Source organism: Thalassophryne amazonica, chromosome 3 (genome assembly GCF_902500255.1).
Source record: "Thalassophryne amazonica chromosome 3, fThaAma1.1, whole genome shotgun sequence".
In the NCBI taxonomy this organism is placed as follows: Eukaryota; Metazoa; Chordata; class Actinopteri; order Batrachoidiformes; family Batrachoididae; genus Thalassophryne; species Thalassophryne amazonica.
Window position 1 is genome coordinate 55,223,641 of NC_047105.1, and position 26,079 is coordinate 55,249,719.

A 26,079-nucleotide genomic window follows, 5' to 3' on the forward strand; every position below is an offset into this window, starting at 1 on the left:
GTTTGCATTAAAATATTCATGAACCTACCAAATGGCTTGAGCAGGAGAGATTTGTTTGATGGATGTGATTAATGGGTCAGATTCAAACCTTGATCTGCACTCCCAACTAGAATTTGGTAGCATTGAACATAATGGAAGAAGGTATTTACCCAAGTTGTTTTAATTTTAAGTTAGCTGTACTCAGTGTACCTGAGGCATTGAATTGGCACAGAGTTTTCAAGTGTTGTGTCACGTGATTTTGAGTGTCATAAGTCAAAGCATTTGGCTTTAGTTCAGTTACAGAGACCACAAAAAAGCCAACAGAGCACTATGGTGGCCAAGTATCTGGTTTGCTTGCTCCCAAAGTAGAAGGTTCCATCTGTGCCCATTTTCCATGTAATCTGGACTTTTGTCAGGAAGGGCAGCCAGTGTAAAACTTGCCAAATCACCATGGACATCCATATCGGATCTACTGTGATGACCCCGAGTGTAAAAAGGGAGAAACCTAAAGAACTTAGTTTTTACAAACAAAACTAAATATTGAGTTGATTTATCATCTTTTAAAAAGTGTCTTTATGGAGTTATTTTAATTCTGTGACCTTAATCCAATAAGACAAGTGAAAATATTTGACTTTTATTAAAACATTAATTTGACTGTAATCAAAAGATACATGTAGCACAGACTTAATATATTTAAACTCTGAGAAACGTTAACTTCTAAGTTAATCAACTTAAAAAAATTTTACCACTATCAGTTGCCTTAATTATTTATTTAGGTTTTATAACTTATTTGGGTTTACAGGGTGCGGTTGGGAAAACTGAGTTTGAAAGTGTTTAGCCAAGATGTATGTAAACGTATGGTCTCCATTGTATATTCGGGTGCTGTGTTTTAGAACACCCACATGGACTACATAGTGGCAGCAGCTAATCTCTACGGACAAATCCACGGGATCAGCGGGACAAGAGACGTTGTTTCCATCCAAAGAGTCTTAGAGGAAGTTCATGTTCCTGCTTTCACTCCCAAGTCCTTTGTGAAGATTCATGTCACTGATGAGGAGATGCAGGAGGACAAAGAAAAGGGAAGTGATGATGCCGGTGAGGTATTTTGCATTACTGGTGTATTACGTTGTTGTCCGACCTACATCCAGTTTGAGTTTTCTTTACTTTGTTTTTCTGCTGACCAGAAAAAGCCCAGCTGAAGGATTTAGAAGAAAAGCTGTCCTCTCCCTCACTCAAAAACTCAGCCAAGCAGATGCACCCCATTGAGTTTGAGAAGGTAAGACAGCACTGCAGTGACACATTTCCTACTCCGTGCACTGCAGAAGCTACAGACAGAGTGGCGACAGCATCGTAGCAGGAAGCTTATCGCAAATCTGTAGGCACCCTTAGAGTGTTTCTTTTTCTCCAACGTTGGGTTTCAGTGAACCAAATCTGTGCCGTTTCTCAACAGACGCATGAAACAAAGTTTGCTTGTCTCTGTGTATGTTCTCAGTCATCCAGGTGAAGATCAGAAACTTCCCGTGGTTTACTTGAGGAAACTGGACTTTCACTCATGAGCGGTGAAATGTTTCCCAGATAAATGAGAAGTCCAGCTGACTCAACTAAACGTAGGAAGCTTTCAGAACTCACTTGTGTTCTGTGTTCGCTGCATTAATGCCTTGGGCCTAAAACATACAGTATATAGCATAAAAAAAAAATCACCCCAGCTCATGTAGAACAGGTTTTTTTTTTTTTCTTTTCATTAAAGCTTTTTTTGTGAGAATTAAACCACTGTTATTAGGATTGGATTCACATTGATGTTCCTGTGTGCTTTCATCCTGCCTGTGACTGTGTCAAAGGCTTTGTTGTGACGGATAGTAAAAAATCTGATTTATGTGCATATCTGATTTGGATCTGATCTCTTGTTGCAAGTCTGAATTTTAAAATTCAACTTTTTCAAAGCCTCTTTCATAAGTGGTTTGAACTACATTTCAACTCACGTTTGCAAATCTGTTTTGGACTGAGCACTTAGATTGGCCACGTAATATTGAGCACAGAGTGGAGGGATCTGTTCTGTCCTCCCGCTGCACAACTCACAGCCACTACAGACCACTCTGCCAAAATATCATGTCTCATTCCGGTCGATTTTCACCCCACTCCAATAAAATCGCTCAGCACTCACGCAAACAAAGAAAACAAAATATTTGACGTGAGGTGTGCTTACAGGGCTCTGTTAATGAGTGACAGCCAGTGTTCATCTCAGTGAGCTGGGTGGTGCACATACACACACACACACACAAAAGCCCAAACTAATTTGGAAAATCCAAGATCCAAAAAATGGTCTTGGAAGATACAGAGTGTGGAATAAAGTTATTATCAAAGACAAATGATGTGGAAAGACTGAGCAGCAATGTGAAAGCTGCCTTCAGCTACTACATGCATCATGTGTCACACTTGCTTGCCATGTGTTTCAGCCCTAATAATACAGGGATGCATGCTGGGTGAATCATGGATCAAATGAGTAGTGAGTGGTTCCGGTACCAGTCCGGTATGTGACATTGGATTAAGAGACGCTCCAGTTTTCTTTTTTTTTTTTTTTTTTTGTATGCCACTCCCACTCCACTCACATGACCCGCTGGATGCTGTCATTAATGTACCAACTGTTGGGGATAAGACGGAAATCGAAGATTGCTACACAGACACACAGATTGGATCTCGTCACATGTGCTACATAATGTGGGCAGTCAGTCAGTGAGATGAGATTTGAAGCAGATATGCAATAAAACTGATTTGAACTGGCAATCCGAACAACGCAAAAGACTACCAAACCCTATGGACAGGATGGCAGTCCATTAGAGATTACTTCTCAAACCAAGTCTAGTATCCATTTGTAGATGGGTGAATTTTCAACTTATTTTCCTTTATATAGAGCCAAATCACAAAAAGTTGCCACAAGGCACTTCACACAAGTAAGGTTTAACCTTACCAACCCCTAGAGCAAGCACACAGGCAACAGTGGTAAGAAAAACTCCCTGTGATGATTTGAGGAAGAAACCTCAAGCAGACCAGACTCAAAGGGGTGATACACTGCTTAGGTCATGCTACCAACACAAATTACAAAACAATTCACAAAATGAATTTACAGGAAATGTTGCTGGTGCACAGGACAGGAAGGATACAGAAACAGACACCACACCCATCTCTGGATGGAGCCGCACCTCAAATAGAGAGAAAAAACTGAATCAGGCATCAGAAAGACAACAAATACAGTATAATTTCAGCATTAAGCAACAAGAAAAACAGAAGAAATACTAAGCTGGTTGCCGGCCACTAGCCCTAAGCTTCAATTTCAATTTCAATTTATTAATTTATATAGCGCCATCTCATGACAGAGTCGCCCCAAGGTGCTTCACATAACACACAATTCATAACAACACAAAGTAAATTAAAATCAAAAAGGGCACAATAAAAAAGGTAAAACCCAGTAGAATAAAAAGAAATTACAAGGCAAACATAAAAACAATAAATTATTGATAAGACAGTCTAAAAAAGTGGGTCTTCAGTCTTGATTTAAAAGTCTCCACCGTGTCAAACTGCCTTATTACTGCCAGTACATCATTCCAGAGAGTTGGACCACGGTAGGAGAAGGCTCTATACCCCACAGACTTTATATTCACCCTTGAGACACACAGAAGCCCTGTGAACACAAGGGCCGAGCTGGTACGTAGGACTTAATCAAGGCCGCCAGATAGGACGGAGCCAGTCCATGAACAATTTTATAGACCAGCAACAGGACTTTAAAATCCAATCTGGCAGAAACCAGAAGCCAGTGAGGAGATGCCAAAATGGGTGTAATGTGGTCATACTTTTTACTTTGTTTCAAAAGTCTGGCAGCAGCATTCTGTACTAATTGAAGACCCCTAATGCTGGACTGCGGCAGACCAGAAAATAAAGCATTACAATAATCCAGTCTGGAAGGGATAAATGCATGCAAGGCTTCACTAAAAGACTCAGAATTTAGATAAAGTTGAGGCCATGGCATGCTCTGTTTCCTAATAAAATGAATTAAAAGAGTAAAAAGCATAGTAACATACTATGCCAGTATGCTAGCCATACGAAAGACAAAATAAGTGCATCTTAAGTCTGGACTTGAAAGTCTCCACAGAATCTGACTGTTTTATTGATGCAGGGAGATCATTCCACAGAACAGGGGCACGATAAGAGAAAGCTCTGTGACCCGCAGACTTTTTATTCACCCTAGGGACACAAAGTAGTCCTGCACCCTGAGAACGCAGAGCCCAGGCCGGTACATATCTGGTCCAGTCTATTTTTGCATATAAAGAAAGCGTTACACTGTTGGTGTACAGTCACAAATCATTCTGCATTATAATGTCCAATGTCTAAGCACAGTCTCATTTTTACCATTTTAGCTTTGTCCCTTTTTTTTTTACCACATTCACACATTGACAGTGTGCAGAAGATGGAAAACCAGATGTTCTGCACTTTTCAATCAGAGAATGAAGTTTCTCTGTTGCCTTTGGCTGTGTGCCACACAGTCCAATGAAAGATGATGGAAAAAGTCAGAATTTTCCAACTCTTTCTTCTTACTGCAAGTGCAGTGAGAGATCAAGCGGGGATTTATTCACAAAGATGGTAAGTTCAGACACAGCAAGGTTCTTTAAGTATAAGTTCATCCAGCTTTGGGTTGGAAAAGCAGCTGAATTTGTGATGTTACAGAGAAAAGGGATTTCATGATTGAGCAACAGTTTCATCTCTCATATTTAATAGTGCTTTCATTTCATAGTCAGTCCACACCCATGTACTGTGAGTGCTGTGTGCAGTGAGGGGGCAGAAACCCAAAATTTTTCATCGTGAAATCTGGCTTTTGTCAGAGATGTGTTCTGGCTCCTACACTGTTTAATGCTTGCACAGAACGGGTATTGGGTTGGGTTGTGGAACATGCCTTTGCTGATGAGGAAAGGTTTACTCACCTTGAGAAACGAAGCTCAACTAAGTGAGGAATTGGAGTGTCTGGGTGTGCGATTGTCCTGGATCTAAGACTAAGATCCAGACTTTGAATTACTTTCTGAAAGTGCATCTGTATGCAGCAAAAAAGACTGCCATAACTGAATGTTATCATGGCAGTGTCGTTCATGTCTCTGGAGCCTCTGCCTTTAAGATCAGGAGATGCCTTGGAAGAGCTTATGGATTCATGAGGTCACTGGGCAGAGGGTTGCAGTGACACTGATGTTTTTGCAAGAGAGCAAAGGTCCAAGTCTTTATGGTCCTGGTGCTACCCGTCTTACTGTATGGTTGTGAGACTTGGGCAGTAACCAGTGACTTAAGGTGACAACTGGATGTCTTCTGTATTTGGTCTCTTGGGCAGATCCTTGGGCATCCCTGGAATAACCTTTTGTGAAATGAGCAGTTTCTTAGGAAGACTCAAATTTGGAGAGTATCACTTTCATAGGAGTAACAGGAGGAGGAGTAACAGGAAGACAGAGGATGGGAAGGAGAGGAACCGTAGTAGCCAGTGAGCAGTCTTTCTGGTATTTATATTCATATTTGCAAAATGTTTTTTTACTTTCACTTTTGATACTCTTGTGTGCTTATTACCCTGTGTGCTGCTATACAATGCTGCTGGAACCTCAGTTTCCCTGAGGGAGTCTTCCCAAGGGATGAATAAAGTTCTGTCTGATCTAATCTAATCATTGTGAGGGAACATCACCGATGACATTTTGGACTTATGGCATGATGTTGAGCACACAAGAGGGGATACCCATGTTCTACCCGGCTGCAGAAGATAGATGGTTACTTTCGAAAGGTGTGGCTGGACTGGTTGTCTGCCTGGATGGTTGCCATTCAGGACCTGAGGTGGTTTTGTGGTGCTATGGATGCAGCAATGGACAGATGAAAACATGGGCTTCCAGCATGAAGCTCCAAAGAGAACTATAAGCAGGATATTTTAGGTGTTTTATTTCATAACAAAATTGTGTAAGATGAATATTTGTAAAGGTTATGGAAATTCATTATCACACAGCCTGAATAGGATTCTAGTAAAGCATTTTGTGACTCAGAAGTGATGGAATTGTAGTCGGCTAGATATCAAATGTCGCTGTGAATAAGAATGAGGTTCTCCCCTTCTTTTCATTTTTATCCCTGTATGCCTTGGTCGTGCTGCGGAGCGACGTAATGCGTGTAGGCGGGATTTCAAAGCATCAGGTTGCCATTTCGGCACTTCTTCACGGCGCCTAAAGTCACGACTGAGTGACACTCGCCATCCGAGCTTTTGTAGCACTGCCGCGGTAAAGGCATGAGCTCACTGGGCACATCGATCACAGCAGAATCTGATTTTGGCTGCATTCTGATGGGGTGAGCAAATCATGTGTCCGGGTGATTTAAATTACTCGCCAACAAAGCCTCCGTCGCTCAAAGCTGTGCATCACATTACAACCCTCGGGCAAAAATGATGGAGTCACCGTACGTTGAGGATGTTTATCTCGCTTTCTTACTTGGTGAAAATGAACACATTAAAGACACACAAAAACAAATTAGTTCAACAGCTGAACATCCTCGCTATGTAAAACATAGTAAATATGTTTTTGTGTCATTGGTGGCATAATGTTTTCTAGATCAAGTCAAGGGGAAAAATTTTTTGGAATCATTCAGTGCTGAGAAAAAAATTACTGTCATCAGGTTAAAAAATCATAATCATTGCATTTTTCTTTCTGAATGCTTTGTGATGTAGACTTCACTTATGAAAAATAATATGGTTCTATGGCTGATGCTGAGACCCTGATTCATGCTTTTGTTTCTTCTAGATTGGATTATTATAATGTCCTGTTTTCAGGGTTACCGCAGTCCAGCATTAGGGGTCTCCAGCTGGTTCAGAATGCTGCTGCCAGACTTTTGACATGAAGCAGAAAGTTTGATCATATTACCCCCATTCTGACATCTCTTCACTGGCTTCCTTTCTCTGTGAAAGCAGACTTTAAGGTTTTGCTGCTAACCTACAAAGTTGTTCATGACTTGGTGAAGCCCTACGTACCGGCCCGAGTATCAGGGTGGAGCCTTTCGGTGACAAAAATTTTCTTAATGGCTATAAAAAAAACTTTGCTGGCCACATGTTGTTTCGGGGGGTGGGGGACCACTGGATGTTTTGGTAGAATAGCCAGTACCGTTTCCTCGCTGTCATATACCTGCTCCTTTTACTGCTGGGTGGGCACCAGGGGGGCTGAGGGTGCCAATCCCAACCTTCTGCACAGAAGGCTGGTGTCACAGATAGAACGGCCCCCCCTAAAACACGGTTCCCTTGCCTTCACTGCGCATGCGTCATTTCGGAGCGTCAGCAGTGATTCACCGATTCACCTCGTTTCTGTTTAAAACTGACTTCAGAATGATTTAAGAGGTTTTACTTTGTCATCTGATGGTTAATAATCATATTATTCCCTTTGATCGCTTTGGATGTAGAGAATCAGACTCAGAGAGTCAGACTTGACATGCTGCTGTGAATGGTAAATGGACTGCATTTATGTTGCGCTTTTCCATCTGCATCAGACACTCAAAGCGCTTTGCACATCAAATGTCTCACATTCACCACAATGTCAGGCTGCTGCCATATAAGGCTCCAGCTACATAGTGGGAGCAACTAGGGGATTAAGGACCTTGCCCAAGAGCCCTTAGTGATTTTCCGGTCAGGCTGGGAGTTGAACCGAGGATCCTCTGGTCTGAAGCCCAACGCTTAATCACTAGAACATCATCTCCCTTCACGGAAGTGATCAGAGCTGTGGCGTTCTGATCACTTCCCCCGTCTTTTATTATGAAATAATGTTGAATTTATGTGGAAATGATTGTTGTACAAAAGCTTCAGATATCTGTTGCTGAGATACATGAATGCTGGAGTGCAGTTTGAAGCAGAAATGAGGTGATAATCGTTGAATTGCTGCTGATGCTCTGAAATGATGCATGTGCAATGAAGGCTGGGGGATCGATTTTTCGGGGGGAACCATTTGATCGGCGACACCGGTGCTGCGACCGCTGATCCGTCACACCCCCAAACCTGAAAAAAAGCTTTTACTGTTATTTGCTGTGCATCAAAATGCGTTATCACGACTGTGTTGGACTCATGCTGTTGGTTTAAAATCCCTTCTGACGCAGGATGATGATACTAACTTCCACATAGACTTCATCGTCGCAGCTTCAAACCTGAGAGCGGAGAACTACGACATCCCTGCTGTCGACCACCACCAGGTCAGTATTTTCATCAAATGAAATCTCTCTAAAGTCTAAATGAAATCAAGGAAATTGGAGGGGATGAGGCTGGAGCGGGGGGATAAAAGGAGGGGGGTAAAAAACAAGAAAGTAGGTGCCTCTCTGGGGGCTGAGGTCTTAATTTGTGTCTGCACACACCTGCCCTAAAGCCACACTAGCAGCCGGCTCACCTTTTGTTCGTGGAGCAGAAGTAATCACAGCACTTTACCTGTCGCCTGGGAGCTGACACCTGAGCCGTGCACAGACAGATGGGGGTGTTGTTTGGTGAAGTGGAGCAGTGGGATTCAGTGGGCTTAGCTGTGTGTAATGGTGCAGATTTCCACATGTTCCATCTTGTTTGTCATTAAATATCTTCACCGTTACTCTCATTTAAACTGTTTCAGATGCAAAAAGCACACAGTCAGTAGAGTATACCACACAGACCTCACCATCCTTTTACAAAGTACGCTTTGTCGTCTCTTCTCCACAGAGTAAACGCATTGCTGGGAGGATCATCCCAGCTATCGCGACCACCACATCTGTAGTGGCTGGACTGATGTGCCTGGAAATGTACAAACTAATCCAAGGTCACAAGAAGATCAGCTCCTACTGCACAGCTTACCTTAACGTCGCCGTCCAGCACTTCGTGATGTCCCGGCCGAGTCCAGCCAAGCAGTTCACAGTGAGTAACACTTCAGCCCATCTGTGATTGCTTTTAGCTCCTCTCAGCGATTGTGTTGCGTTCAGATTTGAGATGTGTGTGGCTGTCACTCACATGATATAAGACCTGAGTCTGTTTTGTCTTTTGTAAATTCGCACCCTTCCTCTCTCACAGTGCGACACTGCTCCTCTCTTTCAATGTCTCGTGAGTAAGTCGAAGCTTTATCTGCTCAGTAAAAGCCACGCGGGTTTCCAAAGTGTGATAGGACGCACACATGAACAGGGCCACATGTGTTTGCACAAATTAATTTCATTAAATATATGAAGGCGACTATAATCCAAAGCAAAAAGAAAGTTCTTTATTTGTTCAGGACAGAGTCTCATTAGGTCAAATTCCACCTTAGTGTTTGAGGATATAACCGGTTCATGAAGTCACACAAGGTTAATTTAAAGGTTTGGTGACTTATTCTAGCTCATAGTTTTCAGATTGGTTTAAATCATTTCAATTTTGTTAACACAAAATATTCAAGCATGATTTTCTTTAAGTTTAAAAAATGCTTCATGATTTTTTATTAAATTGTAGGGCAGATAACAAAAAATGTTCAGATTGTCAAACAAGCATCATGTTTTGTTTGTGTATTCTTTAAAGAATGGCAGCAACCCGCAAATTCAACATGGCCGCCATTTATCAAGATGGCCACAATTGGTGACATGATTTGATTTTACTTTTCTCTGTATTTTGTAATTGAATGGGCCAATTCTTATTATATTGGCATAGATTTATATGTTTTGACTCTTCTGGGTTAAACTTTGGCATTAGATGTTGCCTAAGCATGCACATATTCTGTGCAGAATTCTATCTGAAAAGGAGATGGGCAGATGCACGAGTGCACGGCCAATATTGTATTCATCAGATACAGCCACCCTTTTGTACAGTAGTGTTCAGAATAATACTAGTGCTATGTGACTAAAAAGATTAATCCAGGTTTTGAGTATATTTCTTATTGTTACATGGGAAACAAGGTACCAGTAGATTCAGTAGATTCTCACAAATCCAACAAGACCAAGCATTCATGATATGCACAGTCTTAAGGCTATGAAATTGGGCTATTAGTAAAAAAAAAAAGTAGAAAAGGGGGTGTTCACAATAATAGTAGTGTGGCATTCAGTCAGTGAGTTTGTCAATTTTGTGGAACAAACGGGTGTGAATCAGGTGTCCCCTATTTAAGGATGAAGACAGCACCTGTTGATCATGCTTTTCTCTTTGAAAGCCTGAGGGAAATGGGACGTTCAAGACATTGTTCAGAAGAACAGCATAGTTTGATTAAAAAGTTGATCGGAGAGGGGAAAACCTATACACAGGTGCAAAAAATTATAGGCTGTTTATCTACAATGATCTCCAATGCTTTAAAATGGACAAAAAAAAACAGACGCGTGGAAGAAAACGGAAAACAACCATCAAAATGGGTCCTTTTTGGGTCCAAGGGCCGCAGACAGTTTGTGAGATGACCCCCAAACTCTGAATTCAAGCCACAGTTCACAATGAAGACAGTTAAGCATGGTGGTGCAAGCATCATGATATGGGCATGTTTCTCCTACTATGGTGTTGGGCCTATATATCGCATGCCAGGTATCATGGATCAGTTTGGATATGTCAAAATACTTGAAGAGGTCATGTTGCCTTATGCTGAAGAGGACATGCCCTTGAAATGGGGTCAACAAGACAATGACCCCAAGCACACTAGTAAACTAGCAAAATCTTGGTTCTAAACCAGCAAAATTAATGCCTCGCAGATGTGAAGAAATCATGAAAAACTGTGGTTATACAATTAAATACTAGTTTAGTGATTCACAGGATTGCTAAAAAAGCAGTTTGAACATAATAGTTTTGAGTTTGTAGCGTCAACAGCAGATGCTACTATTATTGTGAACACCCCCTTTTCTACTTTTTTTTTTTTTTTTTTACTAATAGCCCAATTTCATAGCCTTAAGAGTGTGCATATCATGAATACTTGGTCTTGTTGGATTTGTGAGAATCTACTGAATCTACTGGTACCTTGTTTCCCATGTAACAATAAGAAATATACTCAAAACCTGGATTAATCTTTTTAGTCACATAGCACTACTATTATTTTGAACACTACTGTATATTTCAAATAAATGGCTGATTTTATCATAAATAACTTATCCATTTGGTGCCTGATACTGGCAGATCCATTTCGCCTTGTGCACAATCCTTATACTGCTGTGCTGGTGCATCAAACTCACGTCAATGTCATGCAACTATTATTGATTTAAAAAGAAAAACATTGCGTGCATGTGTTAAAGCAAATGAACAAATAGTAAGTCCCTTCGGCTGCTTCCTTGTTTTCTACTTGGGGTTGCCACAGCAGATCTAAGGTGGATCTGGATCTTGATTTGGCTTAAATTTTACACCGGATGCCCTTCCTACCACAACTCCACAATACATCGAGAAATGCAGTAGGGGTGGGGTTTGAACCGGGAACCTCCCGCACTGAAACTAAGTGCACTAATCACTTGGCCACCACCCCTGCCCAAAAGCAAATGAATAAATTAATAGTAATAATGATTTACCACGCTAAATAGAAGATATTGTGGATCACGCATTTACATATAGTGCCCTCAAAAAGTATTGGAACACTTGGTATTTCACAAATTTTAATTTATGGCATTTCAAATATAAAAAATTTAATTTATTTTATTTTATTTTATCCTTAAACTCAAACTGAAAGCAAATCTCTACAATTTGATATAAATTAATTAAATATATAAAAGCCAAGATGTTGGGTTGCATAACTAATGGAACACTTTGGTATAATGCCTTTAAATAATGAGTTTTATTGACAGTTTTCTTCAGACAAGTCAGGGGATGGATACATTTCAACATTTCCAAATCACTGAATATGTCTTGAACTTTATTTACATCAGTTATGAATAAATACAAACAGTATGGCACTCTGTGGTAAATCTGTGTGTGGAGGAGACAGTTCTTAAAAACTGAGTGACTGTGCAAGAAGGAGAAGAGTGAGGAAAGCCACCAAGACACCCAGACAACCCAGAAGAAGTTACAGGCTTCTGTGGTTGTGATTGGAGAAATTGTGCACAGTGCATGTTTTGCATTTTGTATCACCAGTTACACAGCTTCATAATGAAGTAGTACAGCTGAACTTTCAGGTTTCCTTTTGAAGAAAATCCAACCTGAAAGTAAAATGTGTGACATACCAAGTGTTCCAATACTTTTAAAAGGCATTATAATTCTGTTAAGAGCACCACACATTGATGTGTTAGGGTCACAAAATTTATTTTAATTGAGGATTGCTGTTTAATCAACTTTAATAATAATAAAAAAGGCTTTTGCACCTCTGGAAGAAATAACATATTGGAGCTGCCTCTGCCACATTTCTCAAGGGTCATAGGAGGTTAAGGTTTGAGGTAACTTTGTCCTCTGGGACATGAGAGTGCAGTGGGAGGGCTCTGAAACACAGGGGATCTCATTTCAGCTTTGGTTTCAGGCAGAAACGCTGCAGCTGCAGTGAAGTGCGCTGCAGCGACAGTGGCAGCTGTGACTTTCTCTGCAGTTCTGAAGTTCCATGCATGCCCTCTTCTGTACATACAGAGACGCTCGTGTTCTTGCAGTTGTTGGCTGTCAACTTTAAAATAGGGCCATCGCTTGGGCAACACGTATTTGTGTTTTTGGCTTCTTTTTTTTCAGCTTTGCTGGCCTGAGCACTGCATTGCTTAAGCAGCATGGAAAGTTTGATAAAGTCTGCAATGGCAAACAGCCACACTGACATCATCCCGAGCCAGAGGACAAATAGTCAAATACTGAGGAATATGGAGACATTTGACTTTTCAGACTCTTTCAGGACAGTTGAAGCTGTTGGGGAATCAGCAAGCCTGATTCCGTGGAAACAGCTCAGGTTCTGGTTCTGTGTTTGGAAGGTGATGGGTAATTCTTGGAGAGTTGTTTTAATAGCAGATGCCGATGAGGGTGAAACGGAGAGGAGAGATGAATAACTGCCAAACAGATTCCACTGTCGGAATGGGAGTTCTCAGCTCTGCCAAAGAAAATATTCCAGTTTTTATTTTTGATGATGAACTTGCATTTAAACATTAAATATTATAGGGGAGTCTGTTTATGATGACTAGTGTTGTCTTCTGAAATGCATTTTTATTCTGTCTTGTTTTGTTTTGTTTTGTTTTTTTATCTAAGCTGATAGTGAGCTGTCATCATGGAAATATTGGGCTGAAGTGGAGTAGGACAGGGCAAGAGACAATGCCCTGTGCTAGTAACAACGTTCAGCTTGGACGGCAAAAATGGATATGAGTGGGTGAACAAGCGAGTGAGTTAGTTTATCCCAACCAAATTGTGTAGACAATAACTCAAAAACAACAAATGGTATCATGTTATAAACATCAAATTAAAAAGCACACATAATGAAGGTGAACTAAATAGCTTGTGGTGAACATTTATGCACTAGATACATCCAAAAAGCAACTTTATTTTGTCAGTGTCATATCCCATAGTATACAAATAATGAATATTCATGAGTTTAGTGGTACGAATATTTCATGAGGTGAAAGCTGGAACAACTCAGTTTTGCCTCATTGAATAGTACATTCCATCTTTCACCTCATGAAATATTCCTTTCATTGAAAGAATGAAAAAACATTCATTATTTGTTTTATATAATGGCTAAAATAGATCATCATTTGATATTTTATTAATTTATAAACAACAGAAAAGGGACTTACACTTTGGTGTTCCACTGCTGTTAAAGTCCAACACAAACTTTAAATTGGAGTCCAAAATTGCGACAATATAGTCTGTGATGCCGTGCACTGACTTTGTGTACTTCAAAAAAAAAAAAAAAAAGACTTTGTGTAGTTACTCAGTCCGGTGAAAAATCACGTCAGAAATTAGTCCAGCTTTTCATCCTAACAGCTCTTCATGCTTCCAGACGGCTTACAGCATAGTGGATTTGGGGTTTTTTTGTGTGTTAGAAAAATTAGCACCGTCAATTAGCTCCTTAAAATCGTCGTCCGCCAGCAAAACAAATTCTACTATGTGTAGCTAAATGCCACCCCCAGTAGTGTGAGCATGTGCGATCATCAGGGTGTGCAATAGCACATTTCATATAGCACCAAATTGCACATTAAAAAGAACTATTGCACGGTCAATGAAACACAACGGCAAATGGTACAAATAATCCATGTCACGTGACATACAACCCACCAATCAAAGGACAAGGATCCATCCACTCAGCCGTTACATAAACTTTGCTATAGTCTGCCTTTCACCTCAGCATCAGCTAACAAGCAGAGATAGTGAAGAAATATACTAGCTTTTTAATTGCCATATTTTCCAGAGTGTAAGCCATGGTTTTTTGTTTTGTTTGATTTTGTTTTTGTTGTTGTTGTTGTTTACTAGTTTGGGAGGTTCTGCAATTTATATACCAAAATTCACACATACATTATTATTAATAGTCATAACTATGGTAATTATTCATATAGGGCTTTCCCAGGAATCAATGTATTCAACAAAATAGACCCCAGTAATAAAAGAATAAATGCAGGTACAAAAACTGCACAAAAATCCCAAATTAAAGAGTTTATAATATAGGGAGAAAAAAAAGGTGCAACTTATACTCTGGTGAAACTTGTTTTTCTCTTCAATAAGTGTATTTTTGACAGGTGGGGCTTATACTCCAGAAAATATGATACACATTTGCATATTGTGTGCCATGAAGGGCAAGTCGTTGCAGGTTTTCCTTGCTACTTATCATGTCAGCAGGTGATTTTACAGATGATCAGGATTTCAAGTTGAGGAGAGCAGCTCATCAGTAAAACCACCTGCTGAGGTGACTGGTTGCAAGGAAAACCTGCTCTGTCTCTGCCCTTGCTGCCCACTCCTTGTCTAGACCTCCGTCTGCATCATGAATGGAATTGTACACAGACTTGCCTATGGACTATGTCTTACTGGAGGATTCCACCAGGGGACACATCAGTGGGCACTCCAAGATCTTGTAAGATGTAATCAGTAAAAATAAAATTTGACTGATCTCTTGCCAGGTGTTCCGACAGACAAGTTTGTTATTCTTAATCTTGGTTTTCAGATAGGTGGTGAGCTTAAATTGGACAGTCAAATTGCAGCAGTGGTGAAATCTGGTTTTTATTATTTGAGGCATTTGGCAAAAGTGAAACCTTTTCTTTCCAGGCAGCATTTTGAGTTGGTTATTCATGCTTTTGTGTCATCTCGCCTGGATTACTGCAATTCACTCTATGTGGGAGTAAATCAGGCACTTCTCTTCCATCTGCAGTTGGTCCAGAATACTGTGGTGCGGCTTTTGACAGGAACTCGGAGGAGGGAGTATATGGCTCCTGTCTTGGCTGCACATCACTGGTTGCCGGTTCGTTTTAGGGTTCATGTTCATTTTAAAATTCTTATGTTTGGTTTTAAGTCCCTCCATGGTCTAGCTCCATTGTACCTCTCTGGGCTTCTTCAGCCCTATGTACCTAGTTGGCCTCTCAGGTCGGCTGACCGGCTGCTCCTGCAAGTGCCCAGGTCAAAGAGAAAACTCAAGGGGAGAGAAGGCTTTCTCTGCTGTTTTCCCAAATTGTGGAACAGCTTGCCTCTGGGTGTTAGGGAGGCACCCTCATTAGTCCTTTTTAAAGTTTGTTTAAAAACGTATCTTTTTGCCTTGGCTTTTGACACCAATGAGACTTAGTTTAATAATTTTTAATTGCATTTTAGTGGTTCTTTTTATTTTTATTTTATTGTTTTAACTTGTATTATGTTTGTAGTGTATAGCACCTTGTGTCAGTGCTGGCTGTTCTAAGGTGCTTTATAAATAAATTGGTATGGTATGGTATGGTTGCTGTGCAATGGGTGTGATGCATCATATACCTACCACTCATGTATTTTACACTGTGTGAACGCAACATATTCATTTCTGAGGATGTGCAAAAGTGATGTGGCAAACAGGTTCAGAACATGCCAGGGAGCCATCATGCACATGCTAACGCGCTGTTAGAAGCAAGTCTGTTTCCACCTTCAAACTGGTGTCCTTGAAACACCATGCTCGCTACACGGGCAAATACGAGTCAAAATATACAACAGAACGAGAACGTAAAACTGGAATGAAATGATAAATATGTAAATTTGCCAATGCAAATTTTGGGTTATTCTAATTTATTATGTAAAGTAAATGTCTGAATTGAACAAAGAATGTGATGAGATTGCATTGTATGAGACCCAAATAAATTGCATCAAACTGAATTGTTCCATAATCTAAAGCAGAGGTCTTCAAGTGATTCCAGCAAAGGATGAAGGGGTGCAGGTTTTCTTTGCAGCCACCCACTCCACAAAGGGATTTCACTGATTAACATCACTTTGAGCAGACGGAATCAGTTAATCAACCCGCTGCTCTTCACCCTCTATACCTCTGACTACACCCCTATCCACACCAGCAACACCGTCATTAAGTATGTGGACGACACCACAGTGGTAGGCTGCATCACTGGAGGAGACGAGTCCGCCTACCGGGATGAGGTGGAACAGCTGACGGTGTGGTGTAGAGAAAATAACCTGTTCCTGAACACATCCAGAACCAAGGAGCTAATCATAGACTTCAGAAGAAACAAAACAGACATTCAGCCTATTATCATTGGGATGACCTGTGTGGAAAGGGTCAAGGACTTCAGTTTCCTGAGCATCCACATCAATGAGAAACTGACCTGGGACAGGAACACCATACACTTGGTAAAGAAGGCACAGCAAAGAATCCTCAGGAAAAATAACGTAGACCAGAGATTGCTTGTGTCTTTTTACCGCTCTACCATGGAGAGCATCCTCACATACTGCCTCAGTACGTGGTTTACCTGTCGCACGACGGAAAATGGGAAAGAACTCCAGAGGTTTACCAAAATGGCAGAGAAGATCACTGGATGTTGTCCACCTACACTGGGGGACCTTCATGGCTTTTACTGTCTCAGGAGAACCAACAGCATCCTAAAGGATGCATCCCACCCTGGACACTCTCTGTTTGAGCTACTGCCATCAGGCAGATGGTACAGGGCCATTAAAGTAAGTACAAATAGACTGAAAAACAGTTTCTACCCAACTGCTGTTTGTATGAATGCCACTGGAACCAAATAGCCAGGTCACATGCCACAGCTGAGTGCAAAAGTTGGTCATGTGCAATACCCACTGCCACTGAAATATCCAGTTTAGCACATACTTTTCTCTTTTCTATATGCAATCTCTTTGCTACTACGTTCTTATAATTTTTTTCTTTTTAATTTACCACTCTCATTAAATTAAAATTAAATTTTATGTTTATTTTTCTTTTCTTCTCCAAACCTTTCAAGTCGGAGCCTGGTTTACTCGGGTTTATATTTGCACTGAAACCCTCGAACATTACCTTTTGTTGTACTGGTTACAATGACAACAAAGAATCTGTATCTATGTTTTTAAGGGAAGAATTTGCACCTTTAGTACATTTTTGCACAGCAATAAAAAAAATAGAACACAATGCTAAAATACCCTTGGCCCTGTGAGCATAAAAATAGGAAACAGAATGTGACCTTTTGACCTCTTAAAATAGGTCAAAGTTAGCCATCTTTGAACTTGTCCAAGGTCTGTGTCCCAAGAATGTTCCCATGTGAATTTGAAGACCCTGGCAGTAATAGGACTGGACTGCTGCTGAGCACAGACAGACAGAGAGACGCAAAGTCTTCACAATACTTGATAGCCTCTGGTAAAAAAAAACAAACACTTTGATTGTTGTGTTTTTAGGTGGAGTTGGTAATGTTCTGCATCCATGCTTGCAAATGTAAACTGAAGATTAGAGGAGCTGCTATAAGGTGGCATTTGAAGCAACCACAAGCGTGCAGCTGTTAAATATCAGCGATCAGACATGCTGCATGCACAGCTCAGCTTCCCTTTGCAGCGATGCCACCCATGGGATAAAAATCACTTGATTGATATCAAATAACAGCACTTAGATCTCACTGGTAGTACTAGTGACCCCACCCAGTGCTGGTCTGAAGTTTTTTTACCCAACTATACAGATATCTGGCCGTCGCTAAAGACGGGACACTGTAATACGTGACCTCACGTGACCCGCAGTGTCCTTATTCATTCAGTAAAACAAACCACTGCTTTTTTTCTCCCTCCATCCAAGCCTTTTCTAAGAAATGTTGCTTTAAAACAGCTGTTCCAAAATAGGAAGTTTCCCCCCTCTGAAGCTCCAATGTCCTCTCTGCGGAGGCAGAAATATGTAAACAGATGGACTTGCTGCTCAACGCTGCCATACTTAGTGTTGCTCTCCTCCCTGTGTTTGTTTTTTATTTTTTTAAAGGAGGGGCAAAAAAAATTGCTAAAAGTGCTTCTCAAAATACACTGCAAAAATGTTTTTGTGGGTGTCACTTCTTCCTGACTGTGCTGAAACTCATAGACTCTGTATATATATACTATATAAACCCTGCATGACAACAGTCGAATATTATCTGTGGAGACCCACAGCCTTTTGGAGCACAGCCTCAGATGATCTGCAAGGAGAAATAATCGCAGAACAAGCCATATCGTTATAGATATTTGCACTAAAATGCTCAGAAAGGACATATTTTCTGGGGCATAAGTCACATCTAGTGTACTCTGTGTGATCGGAGCTCTGACTCTAACCTCGGCTCGCAGCAGCAACTGGCAGCTATAGGGACCAAAACTTTTTTTTTTTTTTTTTTTTTTTGGAAACATGTTTATTTCTGCTCTAAAGATGGACATTTTAACATGTGCTTCTGTGGCAATCTGCTTGCTTTTGGAGCCAGACTCAATGTGTGTGTGTGTGTGTGTATATATATATATATATATATATATATATATACGGATGTGCCCTTTGTACTGACAGTAGGTCTTAAGGTTACAAAGCATCACAGACGGGGCAGTGCATGTCGGGTTTTTGTAGAAAATCAAATCACTCAAGATATTAAATGTGTTTTCAGAGGAAGATTAATGAGGGCTGTCCTGCTGCAGCTGTAACTGAGTTGCAGTAAAACCAAAGGCAGGGACATTTCACACAAGGTCCATGCAGAGGAGCGCATCTCAGCTGGATAATTTTTATCCAGTAAGGGGCCAAAGTCTCTCTTCCATATCTGTGCCTTCAGACGGACATCGTCCACACTCCGGCCTTAACTACATCCACACTTGTCCCACGTCAGTTTTGTATTTTCTTCCTAATTGAATTATCAGCATTGGAGGCGAGGTCCTGGTGCCGCTGCAAAGTCTGCGTGCACGCTGCTGCTTTGTTAATTGCTTGCAGAAATGGCTGTTATTTCCTGCCTTCACAGGAAGCGGTGTATTGAAACCAGATTTCCCAGAGAGTGCTATTATCATGCTGAACAATTGGTAGTTTTTGCACTTCATTCACAGCGTGATGAGAAAAATAACTGCTTACATCTCTGTGGTAAAACACTTAAGAAGCACTTTACGCCTTATCTTGGTCGCCAAAATCTGCAGCTACTTGATTTGTGATTCGAGCACTTTCATAATTGAAGGCTGCACATCTGTGCCCTGGAGAGCAGGGAAGATCTTAAAAAGTAAACCTGCACGACATGGAGGGAGATGTACCTCCCGTGTGGTTGAAGCTGCTTTTGCCTCCTCAGGCTACGACGAGGTGAACATGATCCAAGGCGTTGTGTGCTCCTTGGGAAACTCCAGCATGGAGCTGCTTTCTGGAGTTTGTAACTCAAAACCCACACATGAATGGTGCTCACAGGACAACATGTAATCTTTCATCAACAAAGGCGGCTTGTGCTTTTTGTTGGTTTTCACTTTGCTGTTATTGGTTTTTTGCAGTTGGGCTTTTGTTGTTTAGTCAAGTATTGTCCCGTTATTGCTGCTCTGACATGCCCACTGATAATTCTCTTCCCATTTTTGTCTTCGATTAGATCAGACAAGGTCAGATTTTTATATATCAAAATTATCCTTCTATAAATCCAGGCCACTTTACAAAATCAGATTCATTACGCGGCATGTAAAGAGCATAATGAACTTGGACACGCCCCAATTATGCTCCTCAAGATAGAGAGCCCTGTGAATTTCAACTAGATGAACCATTCTGAAGGTTCTTACCAAACCTTGCAAAACACGTTCCAAATCCTTTTGAGTGTTGCACTATGTTTGCAGAGAAGAAGACTTGTAACGTACATGTGCACTTAAAGGGCACAAGAGGTTCAACATTGGGAGGAAGTTGAAGGCAATCCGTGATCTGGAAGACCAAACTCAATGAGCTGAACCGCTGCGTTGAGCATGTGAAGCATGGTGTCCATTCGTGATGGAGATGATTACTGAGGAACGTTCCATTACAGTCTGGAGTATCATCAGGGGGAATCTTGCAGTGTGCAAGGTGTAAGCAAAGATGGTCCTCAAGCTGTTCGAGTACCAGAAATGGCAACGAGTCACTGTCTGTCAAGACATCTCGAGGACAATCCAGCCATGCTAATGAGACACGTTACTGGCAATGAATTGTGAATGTTTGAGTATGATATGAGAGTAAAGATCATCATTGTTCTTGGAAAAGTCCAGGATCCCCAAGATTAACAAATGCAAGAACATCAACATTGAAAGTCAAGGAGATGATCATCATGGTTGACCAACATCTGGGTGTCCCAACATGACAGCTCCCCTTTTCACAGTGCCCTTAGCAGTCAACATTTTATGGTGGAAAGCACCACAAAGATCTCGTATTTCGTTCCACCATCCAGTGTGACCAATGTGTGGGTGCCCCAACATGACAGCTCCCCTTTTCACAGTGCCCTGAGCAGTCAACATTTCATGGTGGAAATAAACTAACTCTGGAGAAACCCCTGTATTGCCAGACTTGACCCCTTGTAGTGTTTTTCCTTTTCTTCAAGGTCAAGGGGCTGATCAAGATTTCCTGATTCCCTGATGTGGAGGCTTTCAGAAGGGCTGATATGGAGCTCCTGACTATTCCAGAAGAAGATTGTGCATACAGTCATGGAAGAAGTAGATGGACATTTGAGACTGTAAGGAGATTATTTTGAGGGGGACAAGATGTGATTTCACTATATATTTTGTAATATGTTTTCAATGAAGACAGTCCCGTTAGTTTTTAAATGGACCTCGTATCTCATCTCCACCATGCAGTGTGAGGCTCGTACTGCCGTTCACACAGCTTCTCTTCGTCAGGAATTTTGAACTTGACATGTGGAAGATATTAAGAATTCTCTGTCCTCATTATTCTCATTAAAGTACCAAGGAGACGAGCAGATTTTTTTTTTTTTTTTTTTTTATAAGTAGCATTAAGTTTTATGTTCTCAGCTGTTCCTCATGTCATTAGTTTTCAAATTTACATTTTACAAAAGTTCTTTATTTCTCTTTCCTTCCTTCCTTCACACAGAAACTGTCACAGATGGTCCGTGCGAACACTGATGTCTGACGAACAGTGACATTTGTCTACTACTAGGAGTGGAACGATAGTGTAGCTCCACAATACGATACATATCTCAAAACATAGTTATGTGACTGTTCCCACTAATTATGTGTAAAGTATTCTGTGGCAAATATTTAACTTTAAATAAATTTTTCTTAAGTATAAATTGTAGTCCTTAATCTTATGTGTTTTCCATGTGTAAAAGTAAGTGTGGCTGCTACCTTGGTTTTTTCACTCGGGGTTTCCACAGCAGATCCAACGTAGACCTGCATGTTGATTTGGTACAATTTTTACACCGAATGCCCTTCCTGATGAAACTCCACACTACATGGATAAATGTGGCAGTGGTGGGGTTTGAACCAAGAACCTTCCGCACTGAAACCCAGTGCACTAACCACTTGTCCACCACCATTTTTATAAATCATTCATGATTCTTCTGCAAGAGGTCATTATTTCTTCCATGTGGCAGTTGAATTTTTTTGATATATATATATATATATATAATATGGCAAAAATTATGGAATCACCGGCCTCGGAGGATGTTCATTCAGAATGTTTAATTTTGTAGAAAAAAAGCAGATCACAGACATGACACAAAACTAAAGTCATTTCAAATGGCAACTTTCTGGCTTTAAGAAACACTATAAGAAATCAGGAAAAAAATTGTGGCAGTCAGTAACAGTTACTTTTTTAGACCAAGCAGAGGGGAAAAAATATGGAATCACTCAATTTTGAGGAAAAAATTATGGAATCATGAAAAACAAAGAACGCTCCAACACATCACTAGTATTTTGTTGCACCACCTCTGGCTTTTATAACAGCTTGCAGTCTCTGAGGCATGGACTTAATGAGTGACAAACAGTACTCTTCATCAATCTGGCTCCAACTTTCTCTGATTGCTGTTGCCAGATCAGCTTTGCAGGTTGGAGCCTTGTCATGGACCATTTTCTTCAACTTCCACCAAAGATTTTCAATTGGATTAAGATCCGGACTATTTGCAGGCCATGACATTGACCCTATGTGTCTTTTTCCAAGGAATGTTTTCACAGTTTTTGCTCTATGGCAAGATGCATTATCATCTTGAAAAATGATTTCATCATCCTCAAACATCCTTTCAATTGATGGGATAAGAAAAGTGTCCAAAATATCAATGTAAACTTGTGCATTTATTGATGATGTAATGACAGCCATCTCCCCAGTGCCTTTACCTGACATGCAGCCCCATATCATCAATGACTGTGGAAATTTACATGTTCTCTTCAGGCAGTCATCTTTATAAATCTCATTGGAACGGCACCAAACAAAAGTTCCAGCATCATCACCATGCCCAATGCAGATTCGAGATTCGTCACTGAATATGACTTTCATCCAGTCATCCACAGTCCACGATTGCTTTTCCTTAGCCCATTGTAACCTTGTTTTTTTCTGTTTAGGTGTTAATGATGGCTTTCGTTTAGCTTTTCTGTATGTAAATCCCAGTTCCTTTAGGTGGTTTCTTACAGTTCGGTCACAGATGTTGACTCCAGTTTCCTCCCATTCGTTCCTCATTTGTTTTGTTTGCATTTTCGATTTTTGAGACATATTGCTTTAAGTCTTCTGTCTTGACGCTTTGATGTCTTCCTTGGTCTACCAGTATGTTTGCCTTTAACAACCTTCCCATGTTGTTTGTATTTGGTCCAGAGTTTAGACACAGCTGACTGTGAACAACCAACATCTTTTGCAACATTGCGTGATGATTTACCCTCTTTTAAGAGTTTGATAATCCTCTCCTTTGTTTTAATTGACATCTCTCGTGTTGGAGCCATGTCCACTTGGTGCAACAGCTCTCCAAGATGTGATCACTCATTTTTAGATGCAGACTAACAAGCAGATCTGATCTGATGCAGGTATTAGTTTTGGGGATGAAAATTTACAGGGTGATTCCATAATTTATTCCTCAGAATTGAGTGAGTCCATATTTTTTTTCCCTCTGCTTGGTCTAAAAAAGTAACCGTTACTGACTGCCACAATTATTTTTCCTGATTTCTTATAGTGTTTCTTAAAGCCAGAAAGTTGCCATTTGAAATGACTTTAGTTTTGTGTCATGTCTGTGATCTGCTTTTTTTCTACAAAATTAAACAACTGAATGAACATCCTCCGAGGCCGGTGATTCCATAATTTTTGCCAGGGGTTGTATACACACACACACACACACACAATACAGGCTTCGCGATACAATTATCATGATTCACGAATCATCGATACACCCCTATTTACTGTTCTCTGGGGTGATGGACAGACCTGGAGGCCATAAGATGGAGAACAAATATACAAGAAGTACAAATATTTCTGTTTTGTCAGAATATCAGCATTGATCACAGTAGAACAAACTATCGAAATGTATTCATAACATACACTTAGATGTTCTGTGCTGAGTGAGGTGATCGATGTGAGGAATGATATTTATATTTCAGTGGTGTCCAAAGTATTCCAGAAAGGGCCAAGAGGGTGCAGGTTTTCTTTGCAGCCGCTGACTTGAGCAGGTGATTTCACTGATAAACCCGTCCCATCTGCTCAAAGTGATGTTAGTGATGTGAAATCACCGGCTGAAAACCTGCACCCTCTTGACCTTTTTTGGAATGTCTTTGGACACCACTGTTATGGGTGGATCAATAAATAGGTAGTAGTAGCAATACTACTACTAATAATAATACATTTATTTGTACGGCACTTTAACAAAATTCAAATTGCTTCACAACAATTAATTATAAAAGCAACATATTATACAAACAAAATTAAGACAAAAAATTTAAAAATTACAGACCTTCAATGAGCATAGGCAGTCAAAAATGTGAGTCTTCAGTCTAGACTCTCTGCTGACAGTGGCAGAGAATAGAACACTGGACAAACTGCTGGACATTATGGACGATGCCAGTCGATACGATATGATACACTTTATTGTCCCCTCTGGGAAATTTGTCTTGGACTCCAAGAGCTGCACAGATGAAACTGCCATGGCATAGTTACATAACTCATGCATATTGCACATAACTTAATACACACACCAATATTGCACATACCCCTTTGGCACAACAGTCTTGCACAGATGGTTCATGCATAATGCACATATCCCTAATACACATATCTAAATTGCACATAACCCTATTGCACATCAGTCTTTCACATATGATTCATGCATATTGCACATGTCCCTAATACACATACCCATATTGCACATACCCCTGTTGCACAGCTGTCTCACACGGTGGGTATTGTTAAAAGGAAAAAGCTGACAATATAGTAAATGACAATGAATAAATACAACCCCATTTCCAGTGAAGTTGGGACGTTGTTGAAATGTAAATAAAAACAGAATACAATGATTTGCAAATCCTCTTCAACCTATATTCAATTGAATACACCACAAAGACAAGATATTTAATGTTCAAACTGATAAACTTTATTGTTTTTGTGCAAATATTTGCTAATTTTGAAATGGATGCCTGCAACACGTTTCAAAAAAGCTGGGACAGTGGTATGTTTACCACTGTTACATCACCTTTCCTTCTAACAACACTCAATAAGCGTTTGGGAGCTGAGGACACTAATTGTGAGTGTCATGATTGGGTATAAAAGGAGCATCCCAAAAGTCTCAGCTGTTCACAAGCAAAGATGGGGTGAGGATCACCACTTTGTGAACAACTGCATGAAAAAATAGTCCAACAATTTAAGAACAATGTTTCTCAACTTTCAATTGCAAGGAATTTAGGAATTCAATCATCTACAGTCCATAATATAATCAGAAGATTCAGAGAATCTGAAGAACTTTCTACATGTAAAGCCCCTTTCACACTGGCGTATTCGTAGAGCTGTGTATTGCGGTGTCATGTTTCATTTAAATGCACGCGTACTCAGCCTCTTTCCGTGTTCGTAGATCTGCTTGCAGTTGCGTGTGTTCGCTTTTTAATGTGTCCACACAGTCGTGTGTACCTTGCCGCTATTTAAAACCAGTTCACTCCTGTCGGCTATGCAGAACACATCATTGCTCTTGGAAAACATTGGACTGTATCATGAGAGTTTTACTGTTGAATTACTGCCATGTATGTAGCCAAAGCTGCTATTTTCTGCCTTTGTGGAAGTGCGTTCTGTTCTGTTCTGTTCTGCACAGTGTGGTGCGGCTCAAAAACAGAGTCATTTAACATTATTATTATTATTTTTTGTCTTAGTGGATCATTTTCATTGTGTACAGATGCTGCTGAGTCTGGCTGTGGTAAAGGCTGCCGTGAATGAAGCGCTGTGACGCAAACTTTTTTAAAGCTCCGGTTGCTCCGATCAGGTCCGCTGATTTGATCAAACCTGATCGATCAGGACAGCTGATGATCGCACCGACATGCAGCGACGGCGCTTTTATTTTAAAGAGTCACACCTCTTTTCAGATTTGATCAGACCTAATCGATCAGAGCGTTTGATGATCGCACCGACATGCAGTCACGAGGCTTTTATTTTAAAGTCACAGTGCTTATTGTTTGATCAAACACACAGAGAGAGAGAGAGAGAGAGAGAGAGAGCAGCAAAGAGAGAGAGTGAGGGAGAGAGCGATAGAGGGAGAAAGACAGACAGAGAGAGAGAGCGAGAGAGTGAGAGAGAGAGCGATTGACCTGCTGTTTCTAGATTTCTGAGTTGAGGTTTGATTCCCTGTTCTGAGCACACACACGTCCATCAGTTAAATCAGCTGTGAGCACACACAGGCGCCGTGGGC

At 40.6% G+C, this 26,079-nt stretch overlaps 1 protein-coding gene across 1 annotated transcript in view; it reads left to right on the forward strand.

Moving 5' to 3' along the window:
- uba7 (ubiquitin-like modifier activating enzyme 7) overlaps positions 1 to 26,079 on the forward strand; it is a 99,842-nt gene that overhangs the window by 44,155 nt on the left and 29,608 nt on the right. Inside the window, exons 18-21 of the mRNA XM_034166346.1 lie at positions 873 to 1,074; positions 1,164 to 1,255; positions 8,116 to 8,208; positions 8,699 to 8,890. Coding sequence (XP_034022237.1) covers positions 873 to 1,074; positions 1,164 to 1,255; positions 8,116 to 8,208; positions 8,699 to 8,890 — 579 coding nt within the window. The remainder of the gene's footprint in view (positions 1 to 872; positions 1,075 to 1,163; positions 1,256 to 8,115; positions 8,209 to 8,698; positions 8,891 to 26,079) is intronic.